Genomic DNA, 22,020 nt, shown 5'->3' with positions numbered 1-22,020 from the left:
AAGTCCAATGGACATTTCAAACTTAAAGGCCCAAGATGGTTTTCCTGATACTCTTGCCCTGACATCTTTTCCTGTCACCGTCTTCCCTATATAAATAAATGATGATTCTGCTCTTACCACTTTTGAGGACAATCGCTGTGGGATGCCCTGACTTCTCTGCCTCTCACATCCCATATCTGATATATCAGCAAATGATGCCATTCTGGAGCCTGACTACCACCTCATGTTACCAGGCTAGTGCAACATCATCTCTTGAGGCAGTAGTCTCCTGTCTGGATCTCTACTTCATCCTTGCTCACTTTCATTTCATTCTGCAAATGGTAGCTGGCATGTCTGTGAGGGGTGGGATCCCATTAAATATGTGTAGGCCATGTCACTTCTCAGTTCAAAGCCACCAGTGGCTTCTTGACTCACCTCTTGTAAATATCCAAGTTCCTACAATGATTTTCATGATCTAGTTCTTGGTTAACTTTGGACCTCATCTCCTACCAGTGTCCCTATTACTCACTCCTCCCTGGTCACATTAGCTCCCTTCTGTTTCTATGTCAGCCATCTTCCTGCCTCAAGGCCTTCGCATTGGCTATTAACTCTGTCTAGAATGCTCTTTTACCAAATATCTATGTTTCATTTCCTTCAAGTCTTAATTCAAATGCTACCTTCTCAGTGGGGTATTTACTGGCCACCACTCAATACTTCTGTCTCTCTCTCACTATTTTATCATTCTCCACAATATTTGTGGAGACTCTAGCATACTATTTAATTTATTGTCTGACTCCCCACTAGAAATAATTTCCATGAGGGCAAGGAGTTTTGATTATTTTGTTCATTGCTATATCCCCAGTGCCAAAAACAGTGCCTGGCAGAGAGTTGCCCCTTAATGGATAGATGGAGGGAAGAGAGGAGAAGAATGAATGAACTAGAATATATATTTTTTGTATAATTTTACTGGCCACATCATTTACTCTAATAACTTAGAGAAATGCTTCCCAACTATGCCCTTTCATCTCTATTATCTTCTCAACCCCTGTTTCTTCTACTTCCTCAGTGGTTTTGTAGCTCTTCCCAGAAAAAATGAGTAATTGGGCTCCCTCTAGGTAAGCCCAGCTACCATGGAATGTGCCATGGAACTGTTCCCGTGCTGGAGCCAACTCTGTCTTACCGGTGCCCACTACGTGTGGCATCTCATGAGTGCTGACGGGGATTCTGCCCAGAAGTTGCCAGAGCCATCGATGAAGAGTAATAATATCTTTTTTTCCTTAAAAGACTATTTAATTTTTGAAATTAAAAGAACTGAAAAATATGCTAACTGTAATCTTAACAATTTCAAAGGCTAAGATATTACTTTAATTGAAACACACATGTAAATTGTAGCAGCATTTCTCCCCTCGTATTTGTTTTGAAGGGCAAACTATGAAGTTCTGAAGAAGAGAATATAGTTCCTAAGTCATAAAATTGCCTTTTCTGTAGATCTCTTAGGTTGCCAATTTCTTAATAATTAAATCACATCAACTCTGCTTGTAATTGGACTTCCCCAATAGACAGCTCTTTGGACCCATTTTCTGGCTCCATTCTTAAGTCTTTTATATTCACTTCATTGCAAGTGTCTATTTTTACTCTCTATATCTTGCTTTTTTGGATACTTATTCCCTTGATCCAACCCCTAGAACTATTCCACCATCATCTCTACAACTGAAGGAGCCAGGTTCCCATTCCATCCTTCTAGGACAGGTTGGCTGAGGACATTAAGCAGACCCAAAGGTCTCCTCCAGTCACGGAGAAAGAGTACAAGGTGAGAGGCACAACAGTTTCCAGAGTCCAATTTCATCCATATTTGGGCTTACGAAAATTCGGCAGAGACCCTGTCCATTGGGATAGGCATTCAGTATGCTCTTCCCAAAGCTTAGCCAGAATGTGGGTAGATGGGCCTTGTCAATGTGATCTGCTCTAGCAGCAAAGGATACTCCATGCTGGGAACTCCCTGGAATTTATTCACTTAGTGAGCAAGGCAGAGAAGCAGCATATTTCTCCTTGGAAGCTCTTGCTTTAGCCAGAGAACGAATAACTATATATCTCTGTGGATGACAATGAATTGCTAAGTAAGTAGTAGACATTGCACATTTTTAACAACATGGTAAGAAGCATACTCATCACCATTAATCATAAATTAGGGGCTCCACCCTGACTTAAGGTGAAGAGATGAGCCAAGATACCAATTCCTGTGACTTAGAGGTAAGCTTCTCTGTCACTCACAGGCCAACTTATTTATTCACCATACCAGTCAGTTCACAAATGAATCAACTACTCCACAGTACCATCAACAGTATAATACAAGCTGCCAGGCATTTTTCCAGAAAGACCCTCAATGGCATCATTGCTCACTGTGACAATCCATCAAAGGCGTTGTCTCCCAACTTCAAAACTACTCAGTAGAGCATTTAAGGTCTCCTTATGTTATTAATTTGTGTGTTATGAGTCTCTTGTTATTTATGTGTTTTATTTTTGTATTTGCACCTTGATCAGTGCTATCAGAAAGGGAACAGTTGATAGATGTATTAAATCAGTCTTTGAAATGAAGAGCACAGGTTCTGTTCTCTATTCACATATTTGACTGTCTCCTTTACCTTTTACCTCCACCTGATTTTTCTCCCAGATTCCCAGTTAGAACTCAGTTACTAGTGAGTAGAAACACATAGAAACCAACTGGGGAGTTTGAACATAATGGGCATAATTAATGGCTGTTCATAAGGACAAGAAACTAGACTCACATATTTATATATGTGTGTTAGGATATATATGTATACACATTCCTACGTAATAGGGGTTTTAGGGCAGCCCGGGTGGCTCAGCGGTTTAGTGCCACCTTCAGCCCAGGGCGTGATCCTGGAGACCCAGGATGGAGTCCCATGTCAGGCTCCCTGCTTGGAGCCTGCTTCTCCCTCTGCCTATGTCTCTGCCTACCCCCCACCCCCCACCCCCGCCATCTGTGTCTCTCATGAATAAATAAATAAATAAAATCTTTTTAAAAAAATAGGGGTTTTAAAACTTTAATGGGAAGACCATAATCTGCTCCCCACCCAAAGAGTTAGAGCCTAGAGGAGGATGTATGATTAAAAAGAAAAAAAAAAAAAAAAAAAAGAAAGAGTCCACCTTAGCAAAATCTCAACTGGTTTTTAGACTCTTTGGATTCTAAAAGGGATGTGAGGCTTTACAGGTCAATAGCAATTATTTCACATCTGTGACTAATTTCTATGAGCAGTAAAGATAATCAATATATTGAGTGTTGCTCCAGGAAGACAAACTGTAAGAACAAGTTAGTGGTAGAAGATCTCACTGTTCTGGCCCATTTCCTCCCTCTCCCAGAGCCCAGCCCAAGACAGGATGGCTGCTCACTGTTTCGGGGCTTCTCCTCATCCATGCCTTCATCCTCATTCTCAGGGTCGATGTCCTCTGCCTGGGTGATCCAGTCCAGGTAGCCCTTTAGGTCCTCTTCCAGCTGCTGCTTCTCTCGAAGCTTCTGGAAATCTCCCCGAGCTTTGGCCTTCTCCCTCTCTTTGGAAAACTCTCTGGGGAGTGAGAACATGGAGGAGAAGGGCCAGGTGGGCAGGAAGGGGAGATGGAAATAAGAAACAAAGGGATTAATTTCTTCACAACAGGAGACCTGCCCACCTGCTCCTGCTTTCTACAGTGTTCTCTCCTCATCCTAGCCTTTGTCTTTACTCTCACATAAACAGAAAGTCACCAAAGTGAACATTCTTGACATAGGCTACCAGAGTACAAAGGGATGGATAAAGTCCACTTCCCTTATTCTTGGATCATGGTCACAGCCTTTGCCTTTTAGTAACAACTGTTCTCCAGTGACCTGGAAACCCCTTTCAAACAGTCACTAAAAACCCTCCATGACAGTTATGGATCGTGCATTTTCATTCTGCCCAGAATTGAGTGGTTATTGGAAAACCTCATAAGTGGTTCTGGGTGATAAAGGCGTTAAGGGCCAGTGGTGTGCTGAAGTCCACTCACCCACACTGATTCCTAGGATCCCACCACGCATGGCTCTTCACTGCTCTAGCTTCACTGATGTCTCCTTGTGGCTTGAAATTAGCGTAGTGGGGATATTTACACCATGGAAATTGGCAAATGCCACAAACAAGGGCTTTTTTCCCCACCAAAGAGCCAACTGGTAAATATTTACCAGTATACCACTGATTTAAGGCCCAGGAGATTTAACTACCTCAACCCCCATTCTTATTACTAGAGTTTGTTTTGCCACTTTCAATATGCCTGGAAGGATTTCTAATCTAGGGAAAGTTCTTCCCCACAAGGAGATAAATGAGGACTCCAAACACAAGAAAATGTCCTGGGGGCTGCCCTTTCAGTTAAAAAAAAAAAAATCTAATCAGGCTGGAAAAATACATAAAAGCAAGATGATATAAAAGTTAAATGATGCATTCAGTTTAAAGTAATAATGAGTAGAAATTGGAATTGGATTGGGATTTGCTGGAAGAAAGTTCTATTGAAAAATTTCTGACAGAATGGGTATTTCTTTCCTATTTTCTGATTTTGTCCTTAATTTCTCTCTGACTTCAAATTCACTTTCTGAACAGGAAGGGGCTGGGAGCAGAACATAATTATCAAGAAGGCTAGTTCTCAACTCTCAAAGCAAGTCTTTGTCTTTTCTTCCAAAACAGGTACATTAGGAGCATTTTAGTCTTTTATATTCGGTTTATGGGAAATGGGGGGAAATGTGTGCATGTGTGTATGTGTGTGACATGCACTGAGCATCTTGGTTAATTCATAGAGACATGATTCCTCCTTCTCTCCCCAGTAAAGGCCTAGTTCAGAGCAGAAGCCTGTAGAAACCACCTTGAAGGAATGTCTTGCACAAGTCATACCTAAGGAAATGCACCTTGGAAGGAAGGGCACAGCAACAAATCATAGGAGGACAAAAGCTTCTGAATCCATTCAGTCATATAGGGGTGGCTCTATCACCATAACCACTATCTAGTATTTCCATTTTGTGTGTGCTGCACATCTTTTTAGCATTCACCATTTTTATGGATAAAAAAGGTGTTAGGAATGGGAGTGGTCTAGGGAATTTTGTAATTGGCAGATGTAGCAGTTCTCAAGTTAATGAGTTTTTTCAACTGTTATCTTAATGATGCTCTGCTTTGGATGGAATTTTCTTCTTCAGTTTGATTGAATTCAATTCTAATTGGATTGAACTTGCTCTTTCTCTGGCTTCCTGCCAACTGGCAGGTACCTTCGTTTCCCTCCCAGGGAGTTTAATGCCAGGGAAAGGGGCCAGATTGACAACTCCAAATGAAGATAGAAGCTTTGCCTTGCTTTGTTCCTTCCTTCCTTTTGCTGTTGGGTATGAGCATGGATAGATCGCCTATATCTGGTCTTACCCTCTAGGCTGTGAATTTGCTCTCTGAAGACAGTCACTTTAACAACACTTCCTTCCCAGTGCAAATTAACTCCAGCAACTGCAATTCCAGGACCCTTCCCTCGGCTATCTTCCTGCCCACATACATTTGCATTCTCCATTCTTTTTCTGTGGAGGGGGCTTGGGGATTCATTTTAGCTCTTTTGGGTTATTTCACAGAGGGCTTAAATCCTAGTTATATAACAATTACCCATACTGCTTCTGGAGTCAGGACAACAGGGTTGGGATCAAACTGCAGTAGGGGCAATTGACCCCGTCCTGTGTTCCAGCCTCTGCTCCGTGGAATGAAAGCTCATCATCCATTCCCTAAGACCCTGAGGAACTACCATAGACATCTATGAGGAGAAAAGAAAATGAGGCTGTGTTGGGGGTTTGAAGGGAATAAGAAGAGGCAGGGTTGGATCTGAAGCCCTGCTGGCTCCCATTGGCTCCTATGGAGTGAGGATATAACTCAGCTTGTGGCTGGATGGAAAGTGAGCCAAGTTTCTTTCTCCAGACTCCATGCAGTATGGGATTTGCTGGGTGGTGGTATGTGGTTCTCTTTATCTCCTCACCTGTATGCCAGCCATGTGCCTACTCTGAGGACTGAGCTAATGAAGACATGAAGCCCCAGCCTGACAGGCTGTGCTGGGCCCAGGGACAGAGCTGGCTAGACAGTCAGTCACAGCCATGGGATTTGTCATAGGCAGGAGCAGAGCTCCTGCCAGCAATGGCCAACATGAAAAATGAGGAGTAGAATCGAGAGCTGGGGGCCAGGGCTCAGTAATGTAAAACATGCAGAGGGAGCTGTAGGCGGAAGATCCAATCAATACAAAAGGCTGGGGCTCTAGGCCCTCTGATGATCAATACAGTTGATTCTCATTATTCACAGATTCTGTATTTGTGAATTTGCTTACTTGCTAAAATTTATTTGTAACTCCCAAATCAATCCTTGTGTGCCTTTGTGGTCAAACCCAGACATGTGCAGCAGGGCAAAAAACTAGAGTCATATTCCCAGCTAAGGTTAAACATGGTGACACTCTGCCTTTCTGTTTCAGTTCTCATACTGTAAACAAGCGTACTTTTTATGGTCTCTTTAGTGCCATGTTGTTCACATTTCTGTACTTTTTGTTGGTGGTTTTTCAGTTAAAAATAGCCCCCAAGCACAGTGCTGAACTGCTGAAGTGCTGTCTAGTGTTCCTAAGTGTGAGAAGGTTGTGGTGTGCCTTAGGGAAAAAAATAAATATGTTAGATAAACTCCGTTCAGGCATCAGTTATAGTGCTGTTGGCCATGAGCTCAATGTTAATGAATCAACAATATATACTAAATAAGATGACTTTAAACAGAAACACACATAAAATAAGGTTATGTATTGGTTGCTTGAAAAAAAGGCTTGTTGTGACTAAAGGCTCATAAGATCGTTGTTCTGTATTTCTCCTGAGAGTAGTGGTTTAGGGACACCTGGGTGGCTCAGCGGTTGAGTGTCTGCCTTTAGCTCAGGGCGTGATCCCAGGTCTCAGGATTGAGTCCCGCATCAGGTTCCCTGCGAGGAGCCTGCTTCTCCCTGTCTGTGTCTCTGCCTCTCTCTGTGTGTCTCTCATGAATAAATAAATAAAATCTTTAAAGGAAAAGAAATTTAAAAAAAGAGTAATGGTTTAGTATTCATTAATTCGTGTTCATAGTGACCTCATGGAATACAACTACACAGATAATGAATATGATTATAGATGTTGCTGTCTTTTCTGCTCCCACCTACAAAGAATGCACGTTCTGGCATTTCTTGCTTCCTTCTCGGTCTACACATTGTGTCTTAACTATAGTGCCATGGTCTGGTTATGCTTTCAGGTTGCAAAATGCTTCCCAACCAAGCCACCTGTTGTTTTAGGGAGAGAGACAAGCCATCTCCTGGTGGGAAAGAGGGCAGGATGACTATCCATCTAAGAGATTCTGAGTTCCTTGTATACTGAAGGCACATGTCTGAAGTCCTCTGTTTGCAAGAATTTAAAACAAAAAGTGACCAGATTCCAGAGTCCACAGACTTTTACCTGACTATAGCTTAAGTGCAATTTCAAGAATCTCATTGTCACTGCTTTCATTTTAGTAGGTTGGATAGAAAAGCAAATGTAATCTAATTCTTGTGTGTACTAATACCAGTCCTGTGGCTTGTGAGGATCAATAGATAATGAACATGAAACAATTTTGAGAAATCCCACGATATGTATTCTTCACACTGACTCTATCTGGCCTCATAAAGAATAAGATGTTTTAGGTATGGGAATGTTCCAGATAAAGGGTTACCTAACCCTCTGGTGACTAAAATCTTGGAATATTTACGTTTTGCTTTACAGAGTGTCATCTTTCCTTCATGAAAGTATCTTTCCTTGGTGACTGAAGGACATAATTTATGAGGGGATGAGTTACTGTGTTGGACTGTATAATAATATTGTTCTTAGTTGACAGGTGTGGGGTCTCAGGCCCCTCCAGTTCCAAAATTATCCAAGGCTGTAGTTCTACCAAGCTAGGGGTCTGCTCTCTCTCAAAGACTATTAACATTTGCAGGGCCACCAGCCCTGCTAAACAACTCTGCCCTACTGCACCCTCCTGAGTGGTGGCTCTGCAGCTTCCTCTTGGGTTTTTTTTCTGTTCCCAGTGGCTGTTTCCAACCAGCATCCCATGGATTGCTTCTGCCTTCCTCCCTGCTCCACTTGCTCCTCCTCAGTTCACTTGCTGCTCTTTACTACCTCCCCCCCCCCCCCACACACTTCTTGACTCTAATTTTTAGGAACATGGGTTAACACCGTTAAAACGGTTTGGGAACAGTATAACATAGAGGTTAGAGAGAGAGGCCATGGATTTACATTGTTTGGGTTTAATCCTGGATCTTCCATTTTCATCTGTAAGAATTGAGGTAGTTTCCTCACCTGAAACTCAATTTTCTTCTCTATATTTGGAGATATAAATAGCACTTAGCTCATAGGGTTGTTGTGAGCATCGGAGAGTTATCCATCAAAAGCTCTATGCACTGAGCCTGCCATGGACGCTGGTTTCTGTTAATGTTAACATTGGAACAGTGAATTTCATGGAGCTCTGAGAGCTTTTTGGTTGCTTTTAGAAGGTTGATTTAACTAGAATTCTTACTGATGAATCAGTGGGGGTTTTGTTGCATTCTTGTGGTGACTTTTATGTTATTGTCCTGATTGATCAAGATGCTGACTCAAAACTGAAATCACTGCCATCACATGGTTAGCCAGTAAGAGCCTAATTCCAGGTTTTGTTACTGTTTGGATCCAGGGCAGTGCCTGGGGCACTTTTGACTGGCTCCCTCAAACCAGGAAGGGGAGATGCTTGCCCAGAGACACTTCTCTGTCCATGCAGAGGATATGCTCTGCAGCCCAGGAAACCTTGGAGATGGTCCATCAGCAAATCCAGAGCTGTGAGGAGCAGGGAGCCCCTCTCAGGGAACTCTACTCAAGGAGCAGGTGCTGGGGAAGGTGTCCCACAGAGACCAATGTATGGACTCTAGAGCTCATAGTTCTAAAGTCTGAAAGCCTTAATGTTCCTGTTCAGAGTCTATTCATGTTTGGAGTGTTACTACATGCCAGGCTTCGGTCTAAGTATTTTTACACACACAATCTCAAAGGGACTGAGTTGGTCCAAAACATGGTCTTCAAAAGGATTTTTCTCTCACATCTGCAACTGCTGCCTTTGACTTCTCTGCCAGGAAGACAACTTTACTGGGGAGGGGGTGCCAAGAGTGACTGTGAGCAGATACTCTGCTTGAAGAGGGTCCTTTATGGGCTCATGCTAATTCTTAACTCTGGATTCCTGGAAAGATTTTCACTTGCTTAGATTTGTTCCTTATCTCTTGGGGAAGAAAGTGGAATCACATTTTTTTTTTTTTAAGGTTCAGAGCTCTGGCTTATGTTACAGTTCAAGTTCATTCAATGTATACTCAATGGACAGTGATGGGAAGATGGGATCTAGGCTGTGTCTGCATTCTGGTCCTCATTCTGATACTTATAAGCACAATGACAACACACAAGTCACCTCTGGGCTCACTTTCCTCATCTTTAAAAAGAAAAGGTTGAGGATTTTATTCAATAATTCCAGTTATGACAGGCACCAAGTAAACAATAATCATTGTCATGATGGTACCATTATTGAGCACTTTACTATATGCCAAGTATTTTACACAAATGATCTCCCTCTATCATCACAAAAAGTTATGAGTTGGTATTATTATCCTCATTTTTTTTTGGATGGCTAGGTGAAGTTTAAAAAGGTAAAGTTGCCCAACATTATGCATCCAGCAAGTGCAGAGCTGAGATATCCAAATTTGTCTTGAGTGGGAGTGATGAAGTTATTTTTTTCAATGCTTTGATTTACGTATAAACACAGGGGCATTTTCTTGTGTTGGAACACAAAAATGAAAACCTTTATACCTTCCAGGCAGCTAATATCTTCATCATTTTACCCCTGATGGAAGACACTAGTTTCCTATGTGGCCTTACCTTGGCAAAAGGCATGGTGTCATCAAAGTCCCTAACAGGCCACCCACCATTGGGAAACAGTGAGGGTGGAAGAAGATTTTTTCCTTCACTAAATCCCAATGACTAAACCTGATGCTCCTGCATGGCATTAGGCTATGGCAGGAGATAGGACTAGCTGTTCCCAGTCTATGTACTTGGTAAAAATTAAATGCAATCATTCCTGTCATGTCTGACTTTCTCTCAGCATTAATGTCCCTGGAGACATAGGAAAGGCTATTCAAAGCAGCTGACCTGTCTTGAGCGAGGCAGAAGTAGATTGTCCCCCCTCCCCCTTGTAGCAAAGGCAGCAGAGTAGGTAACCCATGAGCAGGTCACTAGGAGCATTTAGGTGCTAGGCCTTGGCATGGCTGATGTGGACTCATGAAGAAGGTAGGTTGAGGAATGGCCCAGTGAGTCCACAGTGTCAAGGAGGCCATCCCCAGGGCGGCTTGATGCCCCCATTATATGCTATTTCTACCACGTTTTAACTTCATTGGAGCAAAGGCTGGAATTAGGCAAACTTTATGCTTGAAGCTAAGTAGATAAACTTAAAGGAAGGTATGTTTCATCTCCTCTATTCTCAAATAATCTATGGCTTTGAACAGCTAAGAGCCATTTCCATTCAGAAAAGGGGCATACTAGACATGGACTGAAGAGTCTTGAATTAGAATCAGAGAGAATTTTATTTAGTTTGTATTTGTTTATGTATACTTTCAATCAAACTCTTATTACCCCAGCCCATTCGACACTGAATAAAAGCTATCTGAAATCTTTACTGTTAGCCTGCCACCAACTATAATCAGGCAAGTACCTAGTGGCAAGGCTATGGCATGTGTTAAAAGCACAATCTATGAATCTTCCCTCCAATCCCTCCTGCCAAACCCTTTCAACTCAAGGGTCTTATCATGTAGCTTCTCAGGTAGAAGGAGAAGTATCCTGCCTACCTGAATAGCTGCTTGAGGGTGGGAGGGGGTTGGATGAGGTAGCAGGAGACAGGTAGGCCTAAGTATCTCCTCATGAAGCCCAAACCAATGGATTAATTAATCCTTGTACATTTGATCCTCTGTCCAGCCAGGCCAAGGACATTCACTTCAAGGCTCCTGAGGTGCCCTTTTATCCCAGGTTCATCAGAGCCAGAAAAAAGAATAAAGCCAGGAATAGCAGAAAGAGTAAATAAAATAAAATCAAGACCTTTTTCCTTGGTCCTGCTTACCCGCTAAGAACACCGAGAACCAAGTTAAGTACAAAAAATGACCCTATGATGATTAGTGTAACAAAATAGATCCAGGGCCAGTCCCTTCCTACGGCATCATTGACCTGGAAGAATGGAATGATAGTTAGTGAGGCACACTCAGCAGCCGAGCATGGCCAAGTGCCCATCACCGGCTCCTGGACACTGACCCAAACAGTGCCGGGACCCAGGGATCCTCTAGTTGCAAATCAGAGGCCAAATAGCCTGCCTGGCCAATGGGTTGGAATCTGTGGTTGAATGGGGACTTTTTTTTTTTTTTTTCTGATTTTCCTGGCCTGTTAGGATCCCATCTCTGAGGACCCTGGTGATGGATACAGTGGGACCTGGGACCTTGCTCGGCTGCAATGTAAAGAATACATAGAAACAGTCAGCTTACCCGCTCAACACACCGAGAACCAGATTTAGAACGAAAAAGGATCCAAAGATGACCAGACTGACAAAATACACCCAGGGTAACTCATAGCCCATAGCGTCCTGCATCTGGAAAGATGAAGGCAGGTTAGGAAAGAGAGAGCAGAATGAGTTAAAGTGAGGAGGCAGGCAGGAAGGTTGTGGGTAGAACAGGAGGAGACTAGCGAGGCTGAGCCAGGATCCACTGTCACCTCTGGCACCATCAATATTCAAAACACTTCCCCACAACCCTGTCCTGGACCTTAAGGGATCTTTGCAGGCACTGAATGCAGGGCAATCTTTCCTAGCACTGTCTGTTGTTTTATTTTCTGGAACAGAAAGATTTCTACAATGTTTTTACTTGTCTAATAAGGTGGATCACCTAAAAAAATGATTTTTTCAGTGTAGGATGGTTTTAGGTCAGTGAGGTTTCTGTGGTATTAAATCTTCCACTGTCCCCCAGGGCAGCCTAACCTTAGTGTCAGGAGTGCCCCAGCTCTTCCTGACAGAGCCAGAGGCCCAGAAACTTTGAGCCTGCATGAGGAAGGAGAGCCTTTCTTAAGGGGCTTTCCTGAGCTGGGCCCAGAGTTTAGAAGCCAAACTTTGTGCTCCACAAGCATGCAGGGCCACAGCCCAGGAGGGACAGTAACTTTGGTTACTTATCCAGAGAATAGTTCCTGTCCTGCAAACACATTTCCTGTAGCCTGGAGACTGTGACCAGTACCTAAGTGGATAATGGAGGCGGCCTCTGACAGGTGGCAAACCCCTGCAGTAGCTGGGGGCAGTAGTGTGCCAGAGCTGGATCCTCTGGGCTTTGGAGAGCCACCCCGTAGCTCTTTCCAGGTCCGTGTTCAGTGACGTCACTAGGGTAGCCCAGAACTGGCCACGGCGGGCAGAGTGGGCAAATGACGTAGATCAGCCCCCACTCTGCCCTTTGCCCCTAAACAGGTGGCTAAACATTTAGCAGCGCATAGCTGGCTGGAGGGTAGGTATAAACGTGATGTGAAGTCACAGAGCAGCCTTTTTTTTTTTTTTTTTTTTTTTTTTATCAAACTGGAAGTTTGTTCTGATTTAGTTTCTCAAATCTATTTCTTTTAAAGCTTTCGGACTAAACAGGATTTAGTCTTATCTTCCTAAAATGAACCCTGACTCTGTCCTTGTGAAATTGCCTTACAGGAATCCAGTTCTTAATATACAAGCTTCCCAAATGATTGACATTAGTGGATCTCAGAGTGTGGCCCTGACCTGTTTGGAAATGCACACACTCTGCCTTCCCTGAAACTCTTTAAGTGGGTCCAACAACCCATGTTTTTACAAGCCCTACGGCGAGTCTGAGAACCACTGATTTGCACTATTCTCCATACCTCTCAACTTCAACTATAAGGGCACAAGTACTGTGATTCACTACCTGTCTCTGCTTTGTTGCATGGCAGTGTTCCTTAAAGTGTGATCTGAAGACCACCAGAATCAGAATCATCTGGAAGAATTGTTAGCAACGCAGACCCCAGGGCCATTTCTCCCAAATCTGCACACCTCATAACTGTGTGATAATCACCCAGGTAGTTCTAAAGCCAGGTGCCTCAAATGAGTTACATGTGTGCTGGGATAGTACCACCCTCAGCCCTCAGGGCTTCTCAGCCTCCAAGAAACCTTACCCATGTGCCTAGGGATGCTGGACAAATACTCTCTGTGTGCTGTGAGTAAAAAAGATTGAGAAGTACTGGGAGATTTACCTTGTTGGACTGGTTTGAAGTGTTACATCCTGAAACATTCTTTTCAAATTTAATACTACTTATCAGGGGTTACTATATTTTGGTTGGAGGAATCTGCCAATGTGGCCGTGGCATAGAGTAAAAAATTATGCTAAGGGCTTGGGTATCATGGATCTCAACTGAGTCACTGAGCAAAGGAAGAACTCCCAACATATGTCCACTTAACCATGTCATAATACAATTCAATTCAACATGAATTTATTGAGCATTCCCATTCCCATATATTCTTGCTGTTTTCCACAGAGTGTTTATCCCTTTCTAACTGTGCAATTTATTTATTTATTTATTTATGTTTTTATTTATTTATTTATTATGTGCTTGTGTTCCATGCTTGAATGTGAGTTCCCTGAGGACAGTTAGTTTTGATCTGGTTTGTTCACTGGTGAATCCCCAGCTCCAAAAACAGTGCCTCACACATGGCTGGTGCTCAGGAAATGTTGGGTGAATGAATGAACTTGATATGTGCCATAAATAGGAAGCCCTTGCTAGCATGGGGACAGATAAATAAAAGGCAGCTACAATGTGAGGTGGTAAATGCAGTTGTAAGAATAAATATTCAGGGTTATAGAAGTGCAAGGGGAAGAGTGGCTGTATGAGGCTTGGAGAAGTAAGCAAGTGCCAGAGCAGGCAGGACTGGGTAAACCTTGCACTATGAGGCCACTGAAGGCAGGAGTGCAGGAGTGGGCAGGAAGCCCAGAGGCCATGTGAGCCTGTGACAGGATTGGGGGTTTCCTAGGAACTTGGCAGTTATTAAAAATAGAACCCACAGCTGAAAAGCCATTCTGGCTCCGGAATGGAGGCTTTGCCCAGTGGCTGAGGACTAAAATACCCAGCAAAACAGCAGTTGTTAGGAAAGGCAGGGCAGAAAGGTTTGTATGTGTCAGACTCCGCTACCATCACAAGGGACCCGGGAACCTCCTTTAACCAGAAAGTAAATGTTTGAACCAAGGCTGCAAAGGAAACCAAATTCACAGAGGGAAAACCAGTAACCATCATCAGGAAGAGAAAGTCCAATAATCACCCAGGAGGAGAAAAAGAAAACTGCACCCATACAAGAAGGGAAGGGACTGATGAAATGAGGTGAGGGACAAGAAAAGCATGACGGACAGCTAGCCAACCATAGGACACTTAATGATTGTAAGGATGGCCATGTGATCCCAGGGTCTCTATGTCACGTTTTATTATAAGGAACAATGACATAAGCCTTTCACTATTCTTAGCAGTGGTCTCATTTGAGTCCACATTTGTTCAATAGTATTTCCTGAGTGCCTACTGTGTGTAAGACATTGTGTTCAGTCAGTAAGAGTGACAGGGTTAAAAACAGCCCTGGATAGGAGAAGATATCTGTGAGGAGGCATTCATGGAAACTGGATCTAAGTCCATGAAGCCTCTAAGTGTCCTAGCTTTTCCTTTCTCAGGTTAAGTCCTGCCAGTGAAGGTCAGAGTCCTTTCCTCTTGCCTAAGTTAGGGAGGGTGAGGAGGTCAGGAAGAGCTGAGGGAAGCTGTGGACTCCCCCCTGAGAAAAGGCACACACCCATGGTGCTGTGCATACAACTCCATGGATGCATGGACCCCATGTTTCTGACCAACCCGCTGCTCTGTGCTAATCCCAGAAGAGCTTTTCCCAAGAGTGGCAATGGGGGCCTGTTCTGAGTCCGTTCTCCTGCTTCGCCCTGGATCTCAGACGTCCTTACCTTCCTCAGGACAGACAGGAACCGGTAGTTCCAGGAGGCATGCTTGCTGCAGTGCACCCTCCCAGAGCTGCCTCTGGAGCCTGGGCAGATGGTGAGTGGGTGCAAGGGCTGGTTGGCACTCAACCAACTTCCTTAGAATGAAATATCTCCTGACTGGTTCCTCATAACCCTAAATTTATGAACAGTTAACCTCATAGAAAATACAGTTCCCTGAGCCACGTATCTCTCTCAAGTCAACAAACCCATGAATCTCAGAGGTTTCCTTGGGCTCTTGTTCAGTTTGGGTGTCCTTTCATTTGTGTCACAGTTGGGTGACTTACAGCATAATTAAGAACCTCAAATGGAAGGAGCTACAAACCACCTTGCCCCTAGATAGCCCATAAAGAGTTTTGTGATAACCTTATGACCCACAGATAACTTCAGCATCTCATGATAGCCTCATGACCCAGATATTCCACTGATATTCTCATGATAACCTCATGACCCATAGATATTTTCATGACCTATCAAAATTCCATAGAGAGCCAGGGCCACATCTAGGAGACTCATGGTCTCTATCTCTCCCTTGTCCTATCCTTCTGCTTTGGTGTCTTCCTTGCTGTGGGACCGTTCTTTAAAAGGTTTAAGACATAGAATAGCAGGTGAGGGGCAGGAGGTAGGAGGACAGATGGGAGATTAACAAGCTTCCAAGGTGTTCCTAAGACCCCATGTCTTCCTCAGCAAGTAATGCTTGGCAGCCACTGATAGGTGGTTCTCTGGTCTGTCTGGGTCTGGCCTGAGAGGAAAGCGCCCCTTTTTGTTTTCTCTTTTACTTTCTGCTCTTTATTCTAGGCCACCTACTTTGGGGGCAGACTGGATAGAGAGCATACAATGCTGGGTGTCTCTGAAGTAGGGCGATGCCTGGAGTGATGAGATTGATGTCTTAAATCAGCTGGAATGGAGCTATTAAGAAGAGAGAAAATAAATAAAGACGTACTTTTAAAAAATGACCTAGATTGCTGATACCCTTATTTAGAGGTGAAAAAAGAATAGGTTTTCTCAAGCCATTAAAGCTTTATGTTTCCTAGGCCTATAACAAAGGAAGCTTTGTGACTTTTCCAAGGAAGGCATATTTAGGCATCTTGATGTCTACCACCAAGCAGCCATTGCAGCCTCTAGGCCCAAGGACTAACAGGACGACCCCAGCCTTTGCTGAAACACATAACTTACTATTCCAAGAATCCATAGACAGACCAAAGGTAATACCAAATGAAAAACACAGAAGAACCTTCTAAAAACAATATCTAATTCTTTGAGGGCAACCTCAACCTTAAACCTTCAAATCCAACATATTTTTTTTTCACAAAAAAAAGAAAAAATAGGAGGAACAATACCTCCTGGGTCCTAGTGCATCAAGGCCACTCTCAATTCTAGCTGATTTCCATGAGTTCTCAAGACATGGCACTTTTTCCTGTAAGGTTTGTGGCACAGGCACTGTATATCTAAAAAGACTAACTACTTTCAGTGAATGCCAAGAGGGCTATCACTTGACACCAAAGACAGGAGGTATAGACCCATAAAAGTCCCAGTGCTTTCTACAAAGTACAATTAGAGGACAGGGTTTGCTGCTGCCATGAATGCCAGTGCCCAGGGTGATGGTTCAAAAAATCTGTGACTACTCTTGACCTTTGTCACCTTGCCTGTGGACATAGGGTTTTCACCTGTGGGTCCATCAGTGAGCAAGCAAGTTAGACAACAAGCTTCACTTGACTCCTTCTTGTCCCTGTACTTGATTGTCATTGTACATGGAAAAACTGTGAGTGCCTCAAGGTATAAGCAAAAGCCTGCATTATGTGGCGGAAGACAGCAGAAGGCTCCTAACATAAAGGGAAGCCAACAAAATTAACTCCTCAATCTATTAAAAGAAAATCCCTGAACTCAGATGGAATTATGCACTGACATTCTAGGGGAGGCCAGGAAGGGTTTGAGTAGAGTGGCAACCCCAGGTATGAACACTTGTGTAGGAGACAGCTGGTTCACAGCCAAAGGAAGATACATTTATTTGTCCTGGGCAGCCACCAGGTGTGGGCTTGAGTTTGATGCCTGTGACTGTACCTCTAGGCAGGTGGCCTTTCAGACACCTTGGGTGAGAACACTTTAGGGAAGCTGGGCTGTTTCTTGGTTCTGTTTTAGGTTCCCTCAACAGAACCAAGAAACAGTTCTCTCTAATTTCCCAAAATGCAATAAAGCTTGCTTTCCCCATGGAGGGGGGAGCCTCAAAGCCAGTGAAATTCCCCTCTCTCTTGGAAGTGTTCTGTACCAATGCAGAGCTCTCCCTTAGTGTAGTGTTCTGTCCTAAGTCATATTTCCTTGGGTGTGTCCTCTATCTCTTCAATTAGATCTTAATTCCTTGAGGGGAGGACTTCTCCCCAACCCTCCATCCTAGTCCCTACTTAGTCCTACGAACATAGTAAATGCTCAATAAATGTTTGTTAAATAGAATTATTGAATAATAAGGACTCATCTAATACCAGTGAAATGAATAAAATAAAACAATAATTAAATAAATAATGGCTTTGAGAGATGATAATTCTCTTTCTTGATATACTTATAAACCACTAATTTATTTCTTTGTTTAAAACAGCATGGGCACTAAGTGGGGAGAACTCTAACAGAAGCAGATTAGAAGTTAAGGACTGCAGGGTCTAAAGTAGGACCTCCCAGTTTCTCTGCTCTGATACCTGTTAAAGAGCCCAGGATGCTGTTTCTAGGTTACTTGAGGATTTTTTCCCCAGCTCTTCACTTAGAATGAGTCTTAGGTCATAAATAGAACTCAGCTCCTTTTCTGTTTCTTGATGCCTTCAGAGACTCATTTTCTATATTCTGTAGTGAAAAAAAAAGTGGCTTTTTGAAAAAAAGATGGAGTGGGGGAAAAATAGGGTAAAGCCCAAATCAACCTGCCTGAATAAAAGACCTTTGTCATAAATGAGAGATGTTTCAGCAGCTTCAAGAGCAGATATGAGTGGCCGTCTTGGGGTATGTATGTGTGTGTGTGTGTGTGTGTGTGTGAGAGAGAGAGAGAGAGAGAGAGAGTGAGTTTAGTAGGAATATCTTCCCAGCATGTCCAGACACGTAAGTGGGACAAGACAAAGTGTGGAACTGACCACTGACTTATGAAAGGTTAAAACATTAGAATTTTGTTCCCAAGGTCTCCTGCTGAGCCCAAACTATCCCAGTTGCTACAAAAGACACTACTTATGATTCTAAACATCTTTTCTTTATATGACTTCTCATTAAGTATTCTTCCTAGACTTATTTTTAAGTTCAATTTGTATTTTTAAAAAAGTAGTGAAACAACTGATCCTGGAGAAACCAATTGCAGGGGGACAATAAGTGGTGTCAGAAAGAAGTGATCCCACTATGCTGGTGGTAGGTGGGGTAGGGTGTGATTCCAGGAAAACCTGGACCTGAGTGCTTTTACTGTGCTGCACAGTATGAAATATTCTTGGGGGCCCTGGGTCAGGAGGGCATTGGGTAAGCAGAGATCAGTAGAGTCCTCTGGATGAAGGATTATTCAGGCATCTAGATTCCTGAAGAGCTAGAAACATGTATTCTTGGGCGACGCCTATTCTAAGTGCTGCCTCTCTTTCCCACAAGTCTCACCTGCAACCTGTTCCAGGTGTTCCAAATCCTGGGCAAGCAGCCATGTTATTCTGTTTCGCAAGAGCATGGGGCTATGTCAAGTACAAATTCAGCACTGAACAGACACTCGATTGGTGTTTATGCTATCTGTGATCTGGCCAATGTGGAAGGGATAATGTTCAGGATTTCAAACTGACATGATGTGGAAGGGATAATGTTCAGGATTTCAAACTGACCCTAGTCCTTAGACAATGTCTGAGAATCCTGCAAATCATCCTGATTCAGCAGCCTTTTCTATCTTCAGGAAGGCACATGTTCAAACCATGTAAGACAAGTATTTTTAAATTATATGCAGGGAGTTAGGGGTGTTTGTTTAAAAAAATTCATAAATTCGAATGTACAAATGGAAACCAATGGTAATGCCATACAATATTGGATTCTTCCCTGTCTTGGTGCTACACTACTTCTAAAGAAGACTGAAACTTTCTTTTACTCACTTGTCCCCTTTATTTTAGAAGAGGCATGGACATTCTGAGAGTAAATGAGATTGTAGCTTATGAAGACATCGCCCAAGGAAACCACACCTCAAACTGCGTTTTGGCTTAGTTTCCAAATCCTCAATGTCCCCCACCCCTTACCCTGTCACCTGTAGACTTGGTAAAAGAAATGTTTCAACAAATTGTTCACCTAGTTGGAGCCATGACCCAGTGTATGGCCAATAGCTTTAACATCTGAGGAACTCCTCAAGTATTAGTTGGCCAAGTTTGATCTTACTTTTTAGTTCACTAACTCTTCAAGATGATAACAATGGGATGAAATAATGGATGTCACAGAAAAAGAGAAATGGATCTGATATTACCCATAGTAGGAGGCAGGTGTCTGCCATTTGCTACTGTTGACCTCCTTGATCCCTTCCATCCCAAGCTATATCTAGTGATTGAACCTATTGCTTCGTTAGTGCTTTAATGGTTGATTCTCTCCCTAGGAACATCTATCCAGCTGTTTGATAGTTCAGAGTGAATCTGAATCTGGGGTTTCCATTCATTGCTATACTTGAAAATCTTGGTTGCTTCTTCCAACATCCTCTAGACTTGACCCTTGGATTTGAAGGGAAATACATTGTTCTGAGTGGTAGATCCTACTTCCCCAATTTCCATGGAAAAATATAGCTTCATAGATTGGTTCAAATCCAGTGGCATGAAAGCAGCACCATGCAGATTGAATAGGTTAGACTTCTAGGGCATATTTCATATTTCAGCTTGGGCATCAGAATCACCTGGGAAGACTTTTCAAAATGTAGATACTGGAGCCTAACTTTGGAATTTCTCCATTCAGTGGCTTTGAGGGAAGTCTGGGCATCTTTATACTTCGACATCTCCATGTTTTAAACTAAAGTACATTGGGATTTGAGAGGCTGTGGGTTTGGAGATACAGGCCCAGAGGTAAGAAGGAAGAATGCTGAAGGGGGAGGAAGAAGGAGAGAGAGAGAGAGGAAAGAAGGATGAAAGGAAGAAGTGGCCATAGAAAGGTCAAAGCGATTAGACAAATTGAAAGCAGGAGCATTGGGCTGGGAAATGCTTCCATCACGAATACCCAAGTATGAGGCTGTTTAAGCTTTAGAGGTGTGTGTGTATGTGTGGGTGTGCATGTGTGTGCGTATGCACACCCCCCCCCCCCCACACACACACACAATATGGCCATTTTGGGAAGGTGCTGGGAAAATCAGAGACACATGTCCCATGAGCCTGGGATTGTTCCTTCACCTCTGACACTTTTTCCGTTCCCAGCCTGAGCTCTATCACACACACCCCAGGGGAGAAAGCACAACACAGCTGCTGAAAATTGGTAGTTGCAGTTGTGTGCTTCTTCTCATTTCCCACCCTGGCTGTCATTAGGACAGTATTTCTTTGGGTCACATCTGGCTGGTGGGGTATCAATGACTTGTGGTGAGGGAGAGGGAGGGAGTGATGAAGGAAAATCACAAAAATACATCAGGGCCATCAGCAAAGTAAATTATACCTATTCCCCCAGCCCCACACATCCACCCACTCACTGCCACCCTGCCCTCAATTTGCTGCCATGGAAGGCGTTCTCATAGCAACTTAAGGCATGGGTTTGAAGCTCATGTCATGTGGCTCTGAAGCAAAGTTCCATATGATCTTATGTTCTAGGGTCTATCAGAAGCTGCCCATGTGCAGAAGATTGTTTCTGTCTTTAGCCATAGAGATCTACCCACGGTAAAAGGACCACTTGGGAATTTGATCAGCTTTGCTAAATGAAATTAATTTGCCTAAGCATAGTACATTTAATTCCCTCTTTTCCTAGAAATTATTCAAAATAAAAAAATTATTCAAAATCAGTTTTTATCGAGCATGGGTCTAAAAAATGTTTTCTCATGTTTCATTTTAATTAGAGGGAGAGGTGATTTGACTTTTGTCTTTTTTTCAAAGTATCACAACATCACAACTCCACCATGGCACAGGCTCCAGTTGTACCACCATTATTCAGTTTAGATTTAGTGTTTATCTAGACTGAGCTTTTCAGTCTGAACTGGATGTTATTTATATCTGAATATGTACCTAGGAGCTTCCCCGACATGCAAGAAATGCTCAATAAATGTTTGCTGGGTACAAAGTTCTTGGGTAAGTTTCAAGTAGTCATTTGCAGAGAAGTATGCATTTCACAGCAACACGGGGTTTTAGCATGTTGACTAGAACATAAAAATTGGGAAAAGAGGGTTTTGAATCAATAGGACCTGGTGCTTATGAAAAAATTAACAGATACAATACGATACCCTGTATCACATCTCTGTGTTGTTACAAAGCTCTTCTGATTTTAGGAAGAAGTCAACACCTCTCTTGGCTTCAGTTTCTTTCTATCTGGCAGCTCTGTTCAACGGGAAGACATTCACTTCCCTCTCCCTCTTTCTTGCTTTAGTATGTAGGCACTATTCCCTTAAGCAGGCTGTTAGACTGTTTTCGGCATGGCCAAATAAATTTGACTATTTGCAAAACTGTGGGTGAGATGGTATTTTCAAGACTGGCAACAAACATTTTTCACCCAAACGCTGGAGAACAACACTGGATTCTGGCAAGTCATTCCTCAAGCTCAAGTAGGAGATACTACAAAGAATTATATTTTCTGGAGCTTTCACAAATAATGGACTTGACTCTGCCAGATGGAGACAGCTCAAATATGGTGTGTATATTTGCCTGTCCCATAGGCAGAAATCTGGCACTTTAATAGTTTGAAGGTTGGAAAAGTAGTGTTGGCTGCTGGATAATAAAAGGGGCATCTTGAAAGTAAAAGATTTACCATTGACTGGTTGACACTTAGGAA

At 43.0% G+C, this 22,020-nt stretch overlaps 1 protein-coding gene across 39 annotated transcripts in view; it reads right to left on the bottom strand.

Moving 5' to 3' along the window:
- CACNA1C (calcium voltage-gated channel subunit alpha1 C) overlaps positions 1-22,020 on the bottom strand; it is a 746,601-nt gene that overhangs the window by 192,443 nt on the left and 532,138 nt on the right. For 28 of the 39 annotated variants that reach the window (XM_035706871.2, XM_035706874.2, XM_035706873.2 and 25 more), the window contains 2 exons: positions 11,166-11,269; positions 3,391-3,563 (listed from right to left, as the gene is read on the bottom strand). In XM_035706871.2, coding sequence (XP_035562764.2) covers positions 3,391-3,563; positions 11,166-11,269 — 277 coding nt within the window. Of the gene's footprint in view, positions 1-3,390; positions 3,564-11,165; positions 11,270-11,580; positions 11,685-22,020 lie in introns of all 39 variants that reach the window. The other 11 variants (XM_025461617.3, XM_035706875.2, XM_025461637.3 and 8 more) reach the window with 1 other exon arrangement.

Source organism: Canis lupus, chromosome 27 (genome assembly GCF_003254725.2).
Source record: "Canis lupus dingo isolate Sandy chromosome 27, ASM325472v2, whole genome shotgun sequence".
NCBI classification, from domain to species: domain Eukaryota; kingdom Metazoa; phylum Chordata; class Mammalia; order Carnivora; family Canidae; genus Canis; species Canis lupus.
This window is presented reverse-complemented; position numbering and strand designations above follow the sequence as displayed.